Here is an 18211-nt window from a genome sequence, read left to right as displayed (position 1 = left end):
ATGTGCAACTCTGGGCAAGTTACTAAATTTTTTGAGCCTTAGTTTCCACATTTATCAAATCAGGTTAATACCATGTACACCATCTAGCATCATTGTGCAGATTTAATGAGAAGTTGTATATCAAGTATTTGGCATAGAGAAGGCACTCACCAAAAGTGGATGCTATACCACTATGATATAAATATTTATTGAAACATCTAACCTGAGCCAGTTTGGTTTTAGAAAAGTACTAATATTTATATATTCTCAGGGTAAATACAAGGCATATAATTCTGACAAAAAAGTTGAATTTCTTAATTTACTTTCCAAAAGGGTTTTTAAATTCAGTGATTAAAATCTTCAGCTACTCTCATTCTTTGGGGACAAGCAAAACTTATATTTTATGTAATTTTTTTTGTACCTTTCAAAATATATGTTAAATCAATATATGATTATGCCAAGTAATTTAATTATGTTATTTGAAGAAGACATGGTTGCATCTAAATTTTAAGATATAAACTAATTACAAGCAGTTTATGTTATCCAGAAAAATTCTTAAAAGTTTTAACCTAAGTTAAAAGCTTTTGACTCAAGTTCCAAATATCACTCTGATGTCTGTCAGTCCCATGAAAATATTAACGCAATATTTTTATTATGAAAGTAATACCTACTCATTGTGGAAAATTTAGAATACAGGTTAAGTACAAAACAGTACGGTAGTTCTCCCTTAAACAGTACAGTAGTTCTCCCTTATCTACAGGGGATAAATTCCAAGACCTCCAGCAGATACCTGAAACCATAGATAGTATCCAACCTTATATATAACATTTTTTTCTGCTCTGATAACCGAGACAGCTACAAGTGACTAATGGGTAGGTAGCACATACAGTATGGATACACACTGAACAAGGTATGATTCACATGCCCAGGTGGGACGGAGCAGGACACAGAGATTTCATCACGCTACTCAGAATGGTGTACAATTTTAAACTTATGGATTATTTCTGGAATTTTACATTTAATATTTTTGGACCAAGACTGACTGCAAGAATTAGGGGTCTGTACTATATATATTGCTTGCAATCACTTTTTCACTTAACATGAAACTTTTTTGTCATTTAATATTTTATGACATGTAAACATATGTCATAAAACATGTCTCATTTTTCACTTTTCTCCCACTTCACTTGATAAACTTCTGATTGAAAAATTATTAGAGAGATAATTTTATGAAAGGTAATTGGAAAGAAAAGTATCTTTTATTGCTATATTTGTTTTTAATAGTGTTTTTAAAATAAAAATACATGCTAATCAAAGAAAATCTAATACTAGAGAAAATAATCAAAAAGAAATAACATTCTCAAACCCCATTACTGTTAATATTTTAGTAAACATTTTAATAAACCATCAATGCATATAAATGTATCTAGATCTATATACAGACTTTTTCATAAATAAAATTATATTCTACATTTTGTTCTTAACTACTGATTGACAGGGTCTTGCTTTGCTGCCCAGGCTGCAGTGTAGTGGTACAAGCATGGCTCACCGTAATCTTGAACTCCTGAGCTCAAGCAATCTTTCTGCCTCAGCCTCCTGAGTAGCTAGGAGGATAACAGGCACATACCACCATGCCCGGATTTTCTAAAAAAATTTTTGTAGAGATAGGATCTTGCTATTTTGCCTAGGGTGGTCTCAAATTCCTGGCCTGAAGTGATCCTTCCACCTTAGACTCTCAAAGTGCTGGGATTACAGGCATGAGCCATCACACTTGGCCTGAACTTTTTAAAATAAACTTTTAATTTTGGAATAATTTTAAATTTACAGAGAAGTTACCAAGATAGTACAGAGGTCCCATCTACCTCACTTTCAGACTTCTCTGATGTTAATATTATAGTACATCTGTCTAACCTAAAAAGCCAACATTAGTAGATTACCATTAACAAAACTCCAAACTTTATTTGGATTTCACCAGTTTTTCTATTAAATGTCCTTTTTACTACCACAGGATCAAATCCATGATACTGTATTGCATTAATTCATCAAGTCTCCTTAGTCTCCTCTGGTCTCTTGATAGTTTCTCAGTCTTCCTTTGTTTTTCATGACCTTGAAAGTTTTGGTCATGTATTTTGCAGAATGTCCCTCATTTTGACATTGATGTTTTCTCATGATTAGACTGGAGTTATAAATTTTAGGAAAGAATACCATAGAGGTGAAATGCCTTTTTAATCACAACACATCAGGCAGTACATGGTATCCACATGACACTACTCCAGATACTAATACTGGTCACTTGGGTAAAGTAGTGTTTGCCAGTTTCCTCCACTGTAAAGTTACTATTTTCCCCTTTCCATACTTTATTAATTGGAAGCATGTCACTAAGTGCAGCCCACACTCACTCAATAAATACTACTTTATTTATTTTGTTGCTCAATTGTTCTAGCTTTGGCCATTGGGACTTCTTTCAGGTTGGCTCCTTTATCTGTTTGACATACCCCTTTCCTTTACTTTTTGAGCACTTTCTTACTTTCTGTTGCAAGATATTATAGGCTTATGCAGTTTCCTTGCCCCAGTCCTAGAATAAGCCCTTTCTCCAAGAAGCATAGCACCTTTTCTTTGAGATTCATATGTAGAACCAAGATCTGAATGCTGAGACTGCTCACTGCTATTGGGGTGTCATTCCTTCTAGGCTCTCTCAGTGGACAGAGCTAGGTTACATATATATATGCATAGATATATATATATACGCACACAGATACTAACTTACATGTAAAATTTTCTGTATTTTTCCACCTGTACAATATACAAAGGTAAACATGAGTTCACACTGATGTTTTCAACTCTAATCCTGAATCACAGAATTCATTTTAACCTTCCATTTTTATCTGTAACTTCCCTCTCTGATAGTGAGAAACCTGGCTCCCACCATCCACTATCCACTTATTTATTTGTTTAACCCCAGTATACATGTAAAGCACTTTCAGACTTATTAACAAATACCCCTTTGGAAAACTTATTTACCAACTAGAGCATGGAGTTTTTGTATCTTTATTCTTCATCCTTATAATTTCCAGTCAAAACACCATTTTCCAGTAATTTAGGACACTCCCTGCCCCTATCACCTTAAGCACAGTTATGTCACTCATTTGTAAGAACTGGGTTCATTTGTCAAAAGAATAAATTTTATCCTGGGATTGATCCTGTGATAGGCTCTTTGATGCCTTTTTCCTCCAGTTTACATACATCAAGCTTCACTATTTGTGATTTACAGCTCTATGAGGTTTGACAAATGCATAAAGTCATGTATGTACCACTCCAGTACCATAAAGAATAGTTCTTTCACCTTAAAAATTTCTCCGTGCATCTCTTTTAGTCAACCACTTTGCCCTCCAACAGATTGTTAACCACTAATCTGTTTTCGTTCCCCATAGTTTTGCTTTTCTCCAGAAGATCATATGAATAGAATCATAAAATTCAAAGCTTTTGGGTCTGGCTTCTTTCACTGACTAATATGCAGCTAAATTCACTCACATTGTTTTGTGAATCAATTCTCATTCCTTTTTATTGCTGAATAATATTCTTTTGCATGGATGTACCACAATTTTTTTAATCCATGCCACTGCTGAAAGACATCTTGGCTGCTTCCAGTTTTAGAAGTTATGAATAAAGCTGCTATAAACATTTGTGTACAGATTCTTATATGTACTTACGTTTTCAATTCACTTCGGCAAATTATCCTAGAATGCTGACTTCTATGATAAGTCTATATTTAACTTATAAGAAACTATAAGACTACCCTCCAAAGTGGCCATATAATTTTGCAATCTCACCAGCAATGAATGAGAATTCCTGTTGCTCTGTATCCTTCCCAGCATTTGGTATCAGTGTTACTGTATTTAAGCCATTCTAATAGGTACATAGCAGTATTTCATTGTGGTTTTATTTTCCATTTCCCTATTGACAAGTAATGTTGAGTATCTTTTCATGTGCCTATTTGCCATCTGTATAAGTTCCTTGGTGAAGTGTCTGTTAAGATCTTTTGTGCATTTTTATTGAGCTGTTTGTTACTGCTGAATTGAGGTCTATATATGTTCTTGATACAAGTCCTTCATCAGCTATGTAATTTACAAATATTTTCTCCCAGTCTATAGACTGACTTTTCATTTTCTTAACAGATACAAGTCCTTTATCAGCTATGTAATTTACAAATATTTTCTCCCAGTCTATAGATTGACTTTTCATTTTCTTAACAATGTTTTTCACAAAGTGAGTTTTTAATTGTCATAAAATACAATTTATCTTTTTGTTTGTTTCATGGACTGTGCTTTTTGGTAACACAGGTTGAGCATCCTAAATGTGAAAATCCAAAATTCGAAAAGCTCAAAAATTCAAAACTTTTTTTTAAGCACCAACATGATGCTCAAAGAAAATGCTCCTTGGAGAATTTTGAATTTTAGATTTTTGGATTTGGGATATTCAACCATTAAGTATATAATGCAAATATTCCAAAATAAAAATCTGAAATCTGAAACATTTCTGGTCCCAACATTTCAGATAAGGGATACTCAACCTCTGTATCTAAAAACTCATCTTCAATCCCAAGGTCAAATAGATTTTCTCCTTTTCTTTTTTTCTAGAAGTTTTGTGTTTTACTGTTGGGAAAGGCAATCTCATGCTATAGTCTTTTGATCTACACTCAACTGCCCAGGAATGGGCTGTGGCCCTGGAACACTTGCTTACTAAGAGATAAAGTATCTTTCAGAGCTTGTGCTGGGCTTGTTTCCTTGTATGGGAATACCTTCCCCATTTCAGACTCAGTATGTACTTTTTGCTTCTACTTAAAGGTTGTATGTCATATGACACCTGACCAACCTCACTACTATATCTGTACCCTGCAGGAAGGGGACTGAGTCCTTCTGTTGCAGCACAAGAGATGTGCATGTAGGTCAACTGCCCCTGCACTAGCTGCTGGGAAGCAGTTGCTGGCCATGGGGGACTGACATCTACTACTGACTCTGATCTCACTCTTGTCTTTTCTCTACATAAGTAAGGTTTGTTCCATCCAGTGCTTGACTGCATTGTGTTTTCTTGGTGACTCTCATACCAAAATGCAGTGGGCAGAAGTGCTTGGACTTCTATCCTGGTAACAGGCAACAGATGCTACATGCTCAATATTGACCAATTTTGAACAAAGTTTTGTATAAGGTGTGAGGTGAGTGTGGAGGTTCATTTTTTTGCATACAGACATTTGACTGTTGCAGCAACATTTGTTGAAAAGACTCCTTTCTTTATCGAATTGCTTCTACACTTCTATTGTTTTTCTCTCTGAAAAACAATCTTAGAACCAGTAAAATACTTATTTACTTTAGCCCAGTGATTTTTTAATTTATTTAAAATTTTTATTATTATACTTTAAGTTCTAGGGTACATGTGCACAACGTGCAGGTTTGTTACATATGTATACATGTGCCATTTTGGTGTGCTGCACCCATTAACTCGTCATTTACATTAGGTGTATCTCCTAATGCTATCCCTACCCCCTACCCCCACCCCAAGACAGGCCCTGGTGTGTGATGTTCCCCATCCTGTGTCCAAGTGTTCTCATTGTTCAGTTCCCACCTTTGAGTGAGAACTCAACCTAGCCTTGCTAGGTTGGGGAAGTTCTCCTGGATAATATCGTGAAGAGTGTTTTCCAACTTGGTTCCATTCTCCCCGTCACTTTCAGGTACACCAATCAGACGTAGATTTGGTCTTTTCACATAGTCGCATATTTCTTGGAGGCTTTGTTCGTTTATTTTTACTCTTTTTTCTCTAAACTTCTCTTCTTGCTTCATTTCATTCATTTGATCTTCCATCACTGATACCCTTTCTTCCAGTTCATCTAATCAGCTACTGAAGCTTGTGCATGCGTCACGTAGTTCTTGTGCCATGGTTTTCAGCTCCATCAGGTCATTTAAGGTCTTCTCTACGCCGTTTATTCTAGTTAGCCATTCATCTAATCTTTTTTCAAGGTTTTTAGCTTCTTTGCAATGGGTCTGAACATCCTCTTTTAGGTCAGAGAAGTTTGTTATTACCGATCGTCTGAAGCCTTCTTCTCTCAACTTGTCAAAGTCATTCTCAGTCCAGCTTTGTTCTGTTGCTGGCGAGGAGCTGCATTCCTTTGGAGGAGAAAAGGCACTCTGATTTTTAGAACTTTCAGCTTTTCTGCTCTGGTTTCTCCCCATCTTTGTGGTTTGATCTACCTTTGGTCTTTGATGATGGTGACGTACAGATGGGGTTTTGTTGTGGATGTCCTTTCTGTTAGTTTTCATTCTAACAGTCAGGACCCTTAGCTGCAGGTCTGTTGGAGTTTGCTGAAGGTCCACTCCAGACCCTGTTTGCCTGGGTATCAGCAGCGGAGGCTGCAGAACAGCAAATATTGCAGAACAGCAAACGTTGCTGCCTGATCTTTCCTCTGGAAGCTTCATCTCAGATGGGCACCCTCTGAGACGTATGAGGTGTCAGTTGGCCCCTACTGGGAGGTGCCTCCCAGTTAGGCTACTCGGGGGTCAGAGACCCTCTTGAGGAGGCAGTCTGTCCGTTCTCAGATCTCAAACTCCGTGCTGGGAGAACCACTACTCTCTTCAAGGCTGTCAGACAGGTACATTTAAGTCTGCAGAAGTTTCTGCTGCCTTTTGTTCAGCTATGCCCTGCCCCAGAGGTGGAGTCTACAGTGGCAGGCAGGTCTCCTTGAGCTGTGGTGGGATCCACCCAGTTTGAGCTTCCTGGCTGCTTTTTTTTTTTTACCTACTCAAGCCTCAGCAACGGCGGAGCCCCTCCCCCTCCCTCACTGCTGCCTTACAGTTCGATATCAGACTGCTGTGCTAGCAGCAAGCGAGGCTCTGTGGGTGTGGGACCCTCTGAGCCATGTGCGGGATATAATCTCCTGGTGTGTCGTTTGCTAAGACTGTTGGAAAAGCACAGTATTAGGGTGGGAGTGACCCGATTTTCCAGGTGCCATCTGTCACGGGTTCCCTTGGCTAGGAAAGGGAATTCCCCGACCCCTTGCACTTCCTGGGTAAGGTGATGCCTCGCCCTGCTTCGGCTCACACTCCATGGGCTGCACCCACTGTCCTGCACCCACTGTCTGACAAGCCCCAGTGAGATGAACCCAGTACCTCAGTTGGAAATGCAGAAATCACCCGTCTTCTGCATCGCTCACGCTGGGAGCTGTAGACTGGAGCTGTTCCTATTTGGCCATCTTGGAACCTATGCCAGCCCAGTAGTTTTTAAAGTGAAGTGTGTGCAGTCTGAAAACAACCCATATAAGAAGACAGTTATCTTGCTTCCCTATATAGTAAAATATCTGATATATTTTGAAATTCTAAATAATATTACAGGGAATGGAGAAATAAAAATTGCCTGTTGACAATCAGATGGAGAAGGTCTAAGCAGAACATAAACAATGTTTCCAGAGGACATAGAATCTAAGGAAAGTTTTTAACAGAGCCAAAGTTTCTAACAGAAACTAACAGACCTGCAACCACAAAAAATAATTAACATTCTTTTTCTGCTTGATTGCTGTGCCTTTACCAAAGGCACACCTAGCCTAACTGTAATCCTCTGGGTTTCCTATGAAAAAATTAATAAAATAGCCAATCACCAAACTGTCCCTGTCTGCTTCACTGATCCTTTCCTGGAACTATTCAGCACAAGGCCAAAACCTTTAAGAGGCTCCTCCTGAATACCTGTTTCTGAAACACTCCTAAGGTCCTTTGAGATGCATTATTCTTTGTTGCATCATGCTAAATAAACCTAACTTTGTTTCACTATAGATACATTTCTGATAGTCTGGCTGGCGGGTTCCAACACAGAGTATGAGATTTTTTGTTTCTCTATAGGGCAGTGGTTCTCCACCAGATGATTTTGCCCTAGGGGACATCTGCCAATGCCTGGAGACATTTTTTATTGTCACAGCTGGGGAAGAGGAATACACTACTAAGTGGATACACAAGATGATCAAGTGTCCCTGTGAAACTCAAACTGAGGAGGTTCCTCAGACATGGACCTGCCAGTTTTAAAACTTGAACAGTTCCAGGTAAAGGAGGACATGCTGGTCACCCCATGGGTAGGGGCCAGGAATGCTGTTAAATATCCTACAATGCACAGGACAGCCCCCAACAATAACGAGTTATCCAGTCCATAATGTTAATACTGCCAAGATTGAGAAAGCCTGCTATAAGGGGCACAAAACTGAAAAATATTGAAATATATCAGCCTACTCTGCTAAGTTTTCTTGATTAAGCTACTGTTTATTTCTAAATACAAAAGGCAGAGTTTTAAGACAAAATGGCCAAGACAGGAATAACTACTTAAGTAATATGGGTGTATTAGTCCATTTTCACGCTGCTATAAAGATACTACCTGAGTTTGGGTAATTTATAAACAAATGAGGTTTGACTCTCAGTTCCACATGGCTGGGGAGGCCTCAGGAAACTTACAACCATGGCAGAAGGCAAAGGGGAAGCAAGGCACGTCTTACATATTGGCAGGAGAGAGAGAGAGAGTGATAAAGTGTCACACTTTAAAGCATCAGCTCTCATGAGAACTCCCTCACTCTCACAAGAACAGCACGGAGGAAACTGCCCCCATAGTTCAATTACCTCCCATCAGATCCCCCCCTTGACACATAGGGATTAAAATTCTAGATGAAATTTGGGTGGGGACACAGAGCCAAACCATATCAATAGGGAAGCACAAATCATGATGATAACAATCTCAATAGCCATAAAAATTATTTTCATAGGAATAAAATTTAAAAAAGTAAACAAGAAGAAAACCATAAAACTTTAAACGGTCTTTTAAAATCTTCTGGGAAAACATCCCATCTATTCAATATATATATTTTTAATTTTATTTATTTATTTTAGATTCAGAAGGTACATGTGCATGTTTGTTACATGGGTACATTGCGTGATGCTGAGGTGTGGGGTACAACTGATCCCGTTGCCCAAGTAGGAAACACTACGTGGTTACTTTTTCAACCACTTCTGTGCTCACTCCCTACTTTTGGAGTTCCCAGTGTTTATTGTTCTTATCTTTGGGTCCATGTGTACCCAATGTTTACTTCTCACTTGTAAGTGAGAACATGTGGTTTTCTGTTTCTGCACTGGGGTAGGATAATGGCTTCAAGCCTTATCCATATTACTGCAAAGTACATGATTTTGTTCTTTTTTATGGCTACACAGTATTTCATTGTGTATAAGCATCACATTTTCTTTATCTAATCCATTGTTGATGGGCACCTGGGTTGATTCCATGTATTTGCTATTGTGAATAGTGCTGCAATAAACATACAAATGAATGTGTCTTTTTGGTAGAACAATTTATTTACCTTCGGGTATAGGCCCGGCAAAGAGATTGCCAGGTCAAATGGTAATTTTATTTCTAGTTCTTTGAGAAATCTCCAAACTGCTGTTCACAGTGGCAGAACTAATTTACATTTCCACCAAGAGTATAAGCACTCCTCTTTCTCTACAATCTTGCCAATATCTGTTATTTTTTGACTTTTTAATAAAAGCCATTCTTACTAGTGTGAGATGGTATTTCACTGTGGTTTTGATCTGCATCTTTCCAATGATTGGTGATGCTGAGCACTTTTCCATGTGTTTGCTGGCTGCTTGTATGGTTTCTTTTGAGAAGTGTCTACTCATTTCCTTTGCCCACTTTTTCACGAGATTGTTTTTTTTCCTGCTTATTCCTTATAGGATTCTGGACATTAGACCTTTGTCAGATGCATAGTTTGCAAATATTTTCTCCCATTCTATAGTGTTTCTGTTTACTCTGTTGATAGTTTCATTTGCTGTGCAGAAGCTCTTTAGTTTAATTAAGTCCCATTTGTCTATTTTTTATTTTGTTGCATTTGCTTTTGGGGTCTTCATCATAAATTCTTTGCCTAGGTCAATGTCTAGAAGAGTATTTCCTAGAAAACCAAAAAACTTTACAGAAAAACAAAGCATTTAAATAAATGGACTGGGACACAACACTGTAAAATCAGCCATTATCCTGAAATTAATTTGTAAACTGAATGCAAAATATAAATAGAAATTTTTTGTATAGAAATTTTCCACCCTCTGGAATTTCTGACTATAATTTCATGTTGTCACTTAAAATGTCCCTCTGTTCCTTGCAGACAGGGAATTTTTTTCAGAAGAGTAATGAGGGGAGAACTTGCCCTACAAATGCTTTATGAAGATAATAATTTAAACAGGATAGTACTGGCACAGGACCGTAACAAGGATCAAATGAACTAATTAATTCTGTAACTAATTCAAGAACATGTGAAGATTACAAATAGCAATAACCAGTAACATTTCAAAGCAGTAGGTAAAACAAGAAATACGGAATCCTCATGTCATACACTCTTCCCCTACTACCTCTGAGCAGTAACTATGTGATTCAGGGTAAGCCGTAATAGGTTTAAACTATTTAGGATGATCACATCTGATTTGCTACAGGATTAGGTTAAAAGATGGACAGAAATCCATATCTAAGCTAATTGGTCTGGCATTTCTCTGGCCACAAAAATAAGTTTAGGTTGTCTATTTAGAGTGAACTGTAGGATTTTTAAAAATAAATATGGTTGCAGGAAACAAAGACTATTGTTTTTCTTTTTAAGCTATGGTATAAGATGTAAGGCTTGGGAATGTTGCAGCCATTTTAGTATCATGCAGGAAGATGAAGGTAAAGCCAAGAGAACTACATCAAAGTATGTAGAGCCTTGACAATGAAAGCCCATATTACAACTTGACTTTCAATTATGTAAAGCAAGGTTCTTGCATGTGTAGTAAGGGAAAGACAGACTTCAGTAAATGGTGTCAATTCAGCTACTTACCTATTTAAGAGAAAACAAAACTCTTATCCTTATACCAAAGTAAATTCCAAGCACAGTACACATATCTAATATACTACAAAGGTTCCTTAAGAGACCAGGAAATATTAGTTAATAGTTCTATAAGGCTAGGTGTGGTGGCTCATGCCTGGCATTCCAGTGCTTCAGGAGGGCAAGGTGAGAGGACTGCTTGAGGCCAGGAGTTTGAGACCAGCCTGGACAACATAGTAAGACCCCGTCTCCATAAAAAATTAGCTGGGCATGGAGGTGCGTGCCTGCAGTCCTAGCTATTTGGGAGGCTGAGGTGGGAGGATAGCTTGAGCCCCGCAGTTTTAGGCTGCAGTGAACAATGATAGTATCACCCTACTCCATACTGGGCAACAGAATGAGACCCTGTGTTTAAAAAAAAAAAAGTTATATAGCTTTATGCTTGAGAAGAACCCAATACACCCAATAAACATTATATACAAAGGTAGAAAAAAATACAGAAAAAAATTAATGAATTTGGCTAAACAAAACTTTAAGATTTTGAAAGTTCAATACTATAAACTAAGTTATACAGCAAATAAAAAACTGAGAAAATTTTTTGCAACATATGACAGGTTATTTACAATCTTTTTTTTTTTTTTTTTTTTGAGACAGAATTTCACTCTGTTACCTAGGCTGGAGTGCAGTGGCGTGATCTCAGCTCACTGCCACCTCTGCCTCCTGGGCTCAAGTGATTCTCCTGCCTCAGCCTCCGGAGTAGCTGAGACACAGGCGCCCACCACCATGCCTGGCTAATTTTTATATTTTTAGTAGAAACAGGGATTCACCATGTTAGCTAGGCTGGCCTTGAACTCCTGATCTCAAGTAATCCGCCTGCCTCAGACTCCCAAAGTGCTGGGATTACAGGCATGAGCCATCGTGCCTGGCCAGGTTACTTACAATCTTAATTTTTAAGGTTCTTATCAATTTAATAAGGTAAAGACAATAGAAAAATGGGTAAAATATTGTGAACTAGAAATTTATATTTAAAAAGTTTAAGTTCAAATGATAAAAAAGAAATGGCAGTATCATTTCTTGGACTGCTAAGTTGGCAAAATTACAGAAGAAAATAATGCCTACTGTGCCAAGTGAAGATGTAAACGTATATTTTTAGAGTACAATTTTACATAAGCCTTCAAATATACATAATCCAGGAATTAATGTCCAAAGAACATTACCAGTTGAGGATCCCTAATCCGAAAATCCAAAATGCTCCAAAATCTTAAACTTTTTGAGCGCCAACATGACACTCAAAGGAAACTGGAGCATTTTGAATTTTGGATTTCCAGATTACAAATATTCCACTGGTACATATAAAATATAAATATTCCCAAATCCACAACTTCCAAAATCCAAAACATTTCTGGTAAAGCATTTTGGATGGGATGCTTAACCTGTAATTAAGGACATGTATAAATATATAGCTTACAAGGACATTCATGTTGTGACCATTTTTAATAATGAAAAACTTTAGCCAATGCCTATGTTCAATTTGTTGCCACTACTTCTTATCTTAATTTGGGTGCCCCTAGAAACATATCCTAAGACAAAGATTTGCATACAGTTAATTTTGAAGGTGATCCCAAAAAACACCATTAACAGAGTGGGATGCAAGACAGATAAGGAAAGAAAGGCACTAAAGGATGTGTTGTCAAGCAAATTACTGCTGTGGTCAGCTCAAATTTAATCCTGCAGAGAAACTCTAGGAAACAGGGTGGAACACATACCTCAGAATTATCCGACCCCAAGGGGTGAAGATGCTGGGGTCTCTTTCCATTCATTTCCCTCAGTCATTCTAGTTCTACATTAGCCTTCAGATGAAGGCTGCTGGGGCTGGGGGAGAGGACTTTAATTCCCTGGCATTACACTCTGGCCCCATTTGCAGAGAATGGATTCCGGCAGCCAGGGAAAGCTTTCACTTTCAGGCAAAGAATTTACAAATGTTGTCAGATGGAAGCTGGGCCTGCATGCACACAAATGTGAAGTGCCAAAGGATATAGGTAGTGGTATCAATAGCATCAGTGACATCTTCCCTACCTAAAATCTCAATTATCCACTGTCAAGAGAATAAAGAAGCAACATCCTGTAGTGGTTAAGAGCATGGACCCTAAGGTTAAAATTCTGCCACTTCCTGGCTGTGACCGTGTGCAAGCAACCTGCCAATAATCACTCTGGTCCTTGGAGTTCTCATCTATAAACAGCCCTATCCTCATGTCCCAATCACCTCCTAAAAGCCTCCTCCAAATACCATCATACTTGGGATTAGGTTTCAACTATAAATTTTGGGGGGAAACAAACATTTAGTCCATTGCAAGAACTATATGCCTTGATGTGTCATGATGTAAGGTAAGTTCTCTTCTGCTGCTCCTGTGGAATACCTCCTACTGGGTGTCATGGTGGCTGAGGTGGTTGTGAAGCAAAAAGGAGAAAAGGTGTCTGTCTTTTGGTTGCACTGTGTTAAAGGAATCTTACAGTAGTCTTGCTCATACTGCAATGGGTTAAACGGGTTAAACACTCCCTTCAGCATTTACTCCTAGTCCTCTCTTGCACTAGAACTTAGATATGCATCCTGAGTGACCGAAACACTTTTGTGAAGGGAGGACCAGACATTGTGAGGTCATTTTATGCCTACAGTTGGAGAGAGAAGAAAATAAAGGGGAAGCAGAGATATCAGGGTAATTCTTGGTAGCATTCACTATATACCAAATCTACTGGCTCCTTGATCTTGGATGCCCAGATTCCAGGACTGTAAGATACACATTTCTGTTGTTTATAAGCTACCCAGTCTATGGTTTTTCATTACAGCAGACCAAACAAACTAAGACAATATAAAGTATTGTTTAAAAATGAACAATGGGCCAGGCGCAGTGGCTCACGCCTGTAATCCTAGCATTTTGGGAGGCTGAGGTGGGGGATCAGTCAGGAGTTCGAGACCAGCCTGGCCAACATAGTGAAACCCCATCTCTACTAAACATACAAAAATTACCAGGCGTGGTGGCAGGCGCCTATAATCCCAGCTACTTGGGAGGCTGAGGCAGGAGAATCGCTTGAACCTGGGAGGCGGAGGTTGCAGTGAGCCTAGACTGCCTCCATTGTACTCCAGCCTGGGCGACAAAAGCGAAACTCCATCTCAAAAAAAAAAAACAAAAACCAAAACCAAAAATGAACAATGAAAAGAAAGGCTTAATGTTTGTTGGTTGAATGAGTAAATATTGCTTAGAACTTTAAAACACTTTTCAATGAAAACCACGCTAGAAGTAAGGATTATACCTTCACACAAGTTCATAAATCTATGATCTATACCATAGCTGAATAATTTCTTCACTTATTGTTTCATTTTTTTTCTATTATTCATTCAGAAGGCATTTTCCGAGTACACATTATGTGAAGTGTATGGACCATAACTCATACAGGCAAAAAAAGAACAAATGGTCTTGGCTCTGGAGAAATTTAGAATATGGAGGAGACACAAGTAAATTAAGAATTATGATACAGGATAAGTTTTTATTACAAGTATAGGGAGTGAAGTGTTGCATGGCAGGGATTAGTGTTATATTAGGAAAGGAATGCCAAGAAGGTGAATTTGGGCTGATTCTTTTCTTTTTTTTTTTTTTTTGAGACAGTGTCTCACTTCCATAGCTCAGACTTGGGCTAATTCTTAAAGAAAAATACAATAGAGGGGAGGAAGATATGATAGGAAATGAGGATAGTCAGGCTCCATCTTTTTTTTTTTTTTTTGAGACGGAGTTTCACTCTTGTTGCCCAGGCTGGAGTGCAATGGCACGATCTCAGCTGACTGCAACCTCCGCCTCCCGGGTTCAAGCAATTCTCCTGCATCAGCCTCGCAAGTAACTGGGATTACAGGCATGCACCACCATGCTTGGCTAATTTTGGTATTTTTAGTAAAGACGAGGTTTCACCATGTTGGTCAGGCTGGTCTTGAACTCCTCACCTCAGGTGATCTGCCCTCCTCGGCCTCCCAAAGTGATGGGATTACAACCGTGAGCCACCACGCTCGGCTCAGGCTCCATCTTTTAAGCAAAGGAGTTTGGATTATGAGGAGCCCTTTAAGCAGGGAAGTGATGTTTATAAACCTTAAAGCTCAGAATTCTAAAGTTTAAAATGAATACAGACTTTGTGAAGACCCATAATTCATTCTGAAAATATAAATGATACTTTGTATTATCTCCTGAACAAATTATCTACCTGACTGCTTTCATCCATTAGCAGAGATAATTGGGAGGTTACTGTCTTTCTTATGTCTTGCCTTGAACACTGAATCTTGATTACTCTAAGTTGGACTTAGTTAATTTATTTACTTACTACTTATTTGAGACAGAGTCTCTGTCACCCAAGCTGGAGTGCAGTGGCGCCATCTCGGCTCACTGAAACCTTCGCCTCCCGGATTCAAGAGATTTTCCTGCCTCAGTCACCCTAGTAGCTGGGATTACAGGACTGTGCCACCATGCCCAGCTAATTTTTGTATTTTTACTAGAGATGGGGTTTTGCCATGTTGGCCAGGCTGGTCTCGAACTCCTGGCCTCAAGTGATCCACCTGCCTTGGCCTCCCAAAGTGTTGGCATTACAGGCATTAGCCACCATGCCCAGCTTATGTTGTTTTATATATTAGAGACCTGTGAGCTCTTTTTATTTTATGTAAATAACTTAAAAACTTGTAACATTATTCAAACGACTACAGCACTAGTAGCAGTTTTTTAAAACTATTTTTCTACATATTAAACCCACTTTACTCACATTATTTATAATTATCTGTATTTTTCTAAATTGTAAAATCATTTGAAGAAATCTTGTCCAAATGACTTTGTAATAACTCGTATGTTTGTATTATAAATGCAATTCAAATATCTTTTCTTGTTAAAAATAAGGACTTGCTTTTTCGGGGTATGGAATTTCTTGCAATAGACTGGAAGTAACAATGCCTGCACTTTTACCAACTCAATGTCATCCTGGATAAGTTACATCTCTGGCCTTTGGGGTCCTACTCTATAAAATGAGAAAACTGAAATCGTTGATCCCTATGATTTCTAATTTTCTTTCATTCTAATTATCGGCAGAATTGCAAGCAACTTACATTCTGGTTTCAGGAATACATGAGTTCAAATATTGCTCTACCTAAAGTTCAGAGCATTGTTTAACCTCTTTAAATTTGGAAAACAGGGATATTAAAACATGCCTAACAGTGCTATTGTGTGGATTAAATGATGGCTTCATTTTTTTTTCTTGCCTTAGGAGTAGGCTTAAGGTAAGATTTGTTTAGTGATTTGTCTCATGGACATCTCCGTTAAGTAAGTAGAAGTATTTCGTATATGTGGTATCCACAATACTGGCTTGATTTTTTCTTTTAAGTTAAACCTAAGAAGGCCGAAGAAATTTTGGGGGAATCATTATAAAATGAAAATGGACGCAACTTCTTCCCCACTTCCCAACGTTACTGTTTGCGGAACATACTCAAGAACCATTCCATGCACAGTTTTACATGATCGGAAGGAAGCAGGTCGTGCTCTTCACTTGCCAATTCCATGGTGCGGAATAAAAACAAAACAAAACAAAATATTTAGTGTCCAGCACTCCACGTGGGCAAGTATTTACAACTAACATTTCAAGTTTTAACATTTCATCACTTTAAATTTAAAAACAAAATCACTGAAGCAAATATCGCCAGATAAAAACCTATCCAATTTGCATTCTTCTATTTTTAATTTGCCTGAGGCCAATAATTACCTTCGTCTAGGAGAAGAATGGGTCAAATATTCACTCTGCCAGGTCCTGGCGTCCCGGAGTACCTTTGCAACAAACGCGTCCTAAACGCTCCAGACCCTCCACATCTCCCTTCCCGCTAGAGGGGCCTGTGGGGCCCGACCATCTGCCAACCCTTTTGTGTCGCCCGGCTCTTATTTCCTCCCCCGCGGAGATCTCACCTGCACGCCCTGCTGCTGGAGGCTCTGCGTGATGTAATCTAGACGGCGACAAACGCTCTTTTTGGCCTCGGCTGCCGCCTCCTTGGTGCTGCTCACTCGCACCACCACCTGCGCCCGGTCAGGGCCCGCAGACACTTCTGAGGTGCCGCTTACGTGCACCTCGCGGGTAGCAGTTTGGGCTTGTGTTGAGGAGAGGGGGTGGCGTAAGCCCGGTAGCGTCTCTCCCCCTGAGGCCAGGTTGTTCTCCCGGCTCCGGTCAGCCCAGGGAACCAGTTCCACGAACACTCGGGTCGGAGGGGTCTTTTGCAGAGACATAGCGATGGCAGCTGGGTTTCCATAGTAACTACCGGCCGACGGCGGCCGAAGGGGCCAATGCGCACCAGGGCTTGCCTGTGCACGGCGCAAAGTATGCCGGGATGGGTGTGGAGGCCGCGGAACTTCGGGCGGGCGCAAGCTATATGCCTTGTTGATCTTGCCGCATCTTTTTTACTAGATGTCGGCTGAGTGAGTAGCTACAGTTTTTAACATGTTTAACTTACGGCCTTCGAAAATTGTTAGCGGACTTTCTCTGTTGCCTCCTCAGTGAGCTCTGCCCTTTCTCGCAACTCCTTGTCGTCCCACCGCGCCTCTGCACCTCAGAGGAAGGAGAAGAGTAGCGAGGCCGAGCGGGTTTTTAGATTTCTCTGTGATTACCCCCAGCCTTGTCTTTTCTGACTTTACCGTCCCCGCTTGGGGTACCGCTTTTTGAGGCTCCCTCGGCCACATTTTTGTGGTTCGTGAGAGGTGTCAGTTGAGGTGAACTTTTTGCCCCTGTGATCTTGGACAGTTTATGATTCTTCATATCTCAGTTTCATCTTCTCTAAAGCAGTGTTGATAATATTTTTCACATTTGCTATGTGCTTATAAGGCGCCCATTGTATGTAGAGTGCGTTGCATATGGAAAGCAGAGTGAACATAATGGATGTTTGTAATGATAGCTATGGCTTTGGCATCATTTTCGTGTCTCCCCATTTTTTTCTAAAATCCCTGGAATGGTTCGGGCCTTGAATTCCGACAGAAGAGATTTAGGTGGTAGCAAAGCACGTCCAACATGGACTTTGCTGGGCCTGCACAACTTGGAGCTTCTCTGTACCCTTTTCTTCAGAGAACCTTTAGAACACAACCCTCAACTTCCCGTCTTCTGGATTCTCTTCCTAGCACTAAGCAATGATCTTTGTAAAAATAGCCCCACTGACTTATACCTCTTTACTATCTGAATTTTATCAAGAGAATCGAGGGGGGAAAAAAGAATTTTGAATAGTTCTGGAAGGACAAGAACTGTTCTTTTAAAAGGACCCTGAAAAAGCTGACAGTCCTCTTGTAGTTTCTTCACCATCGTTTTTTCTGTTCTTTTCGA

General features: G+C 39.3%; 1 protein-coding gene across 4 annotated transcripts in view; it reads right to left on the bottom strand.

The window, feature by feature from the left end:
- IRAK1BP1 (interleukin 1 receptor associated kinase 1 binding protein 1) overlaps positions 1-17222 on the bottom strand; it is a 69785-nt gene extending 52563 nt beyond the window's left edge. The window contains exon 1 of one of the 4 annotated variants that reach the window (XM_063813216.1): positions 16816-17222. In XM_063813216.1, the coding sequence (XP_063669286.1) occupies positions 16816-17130 (315 nt within the window). In that variant the 5' untranslated portion in view covers positions 17131-17222. The remainder of the gene's footprint in view (positions 1-16815) is intronic. The other 3 variants (XM_518596.8, XM_016955887.4, XM_016955888.4) reach the window with 3 other exon arrangements.
- Between the last annotated feature and the right edge of the window lie 989 nt (positions 17223-18211).

This window comes from Pan troglodytes, chromosome 5 (genome assembly GCF_028858775.2).
Source record: "Pan troglodytes isolate AG18354 chromosome 5, NHGRI_mPanTro3-v2.0_pri, whole genome shotgun sequence".
In the NCBI taxonomy this organism is placed as follows: Eukaryota; Metazoa; Chordata; class Mammalia; order Primates; family Hominidae; genus Pan; species Pan troglodytes.
Note: the sequence above shows the minus strand (reverse complement) of the source record. Positions and strands in the feature narration are given on the sequence as shown.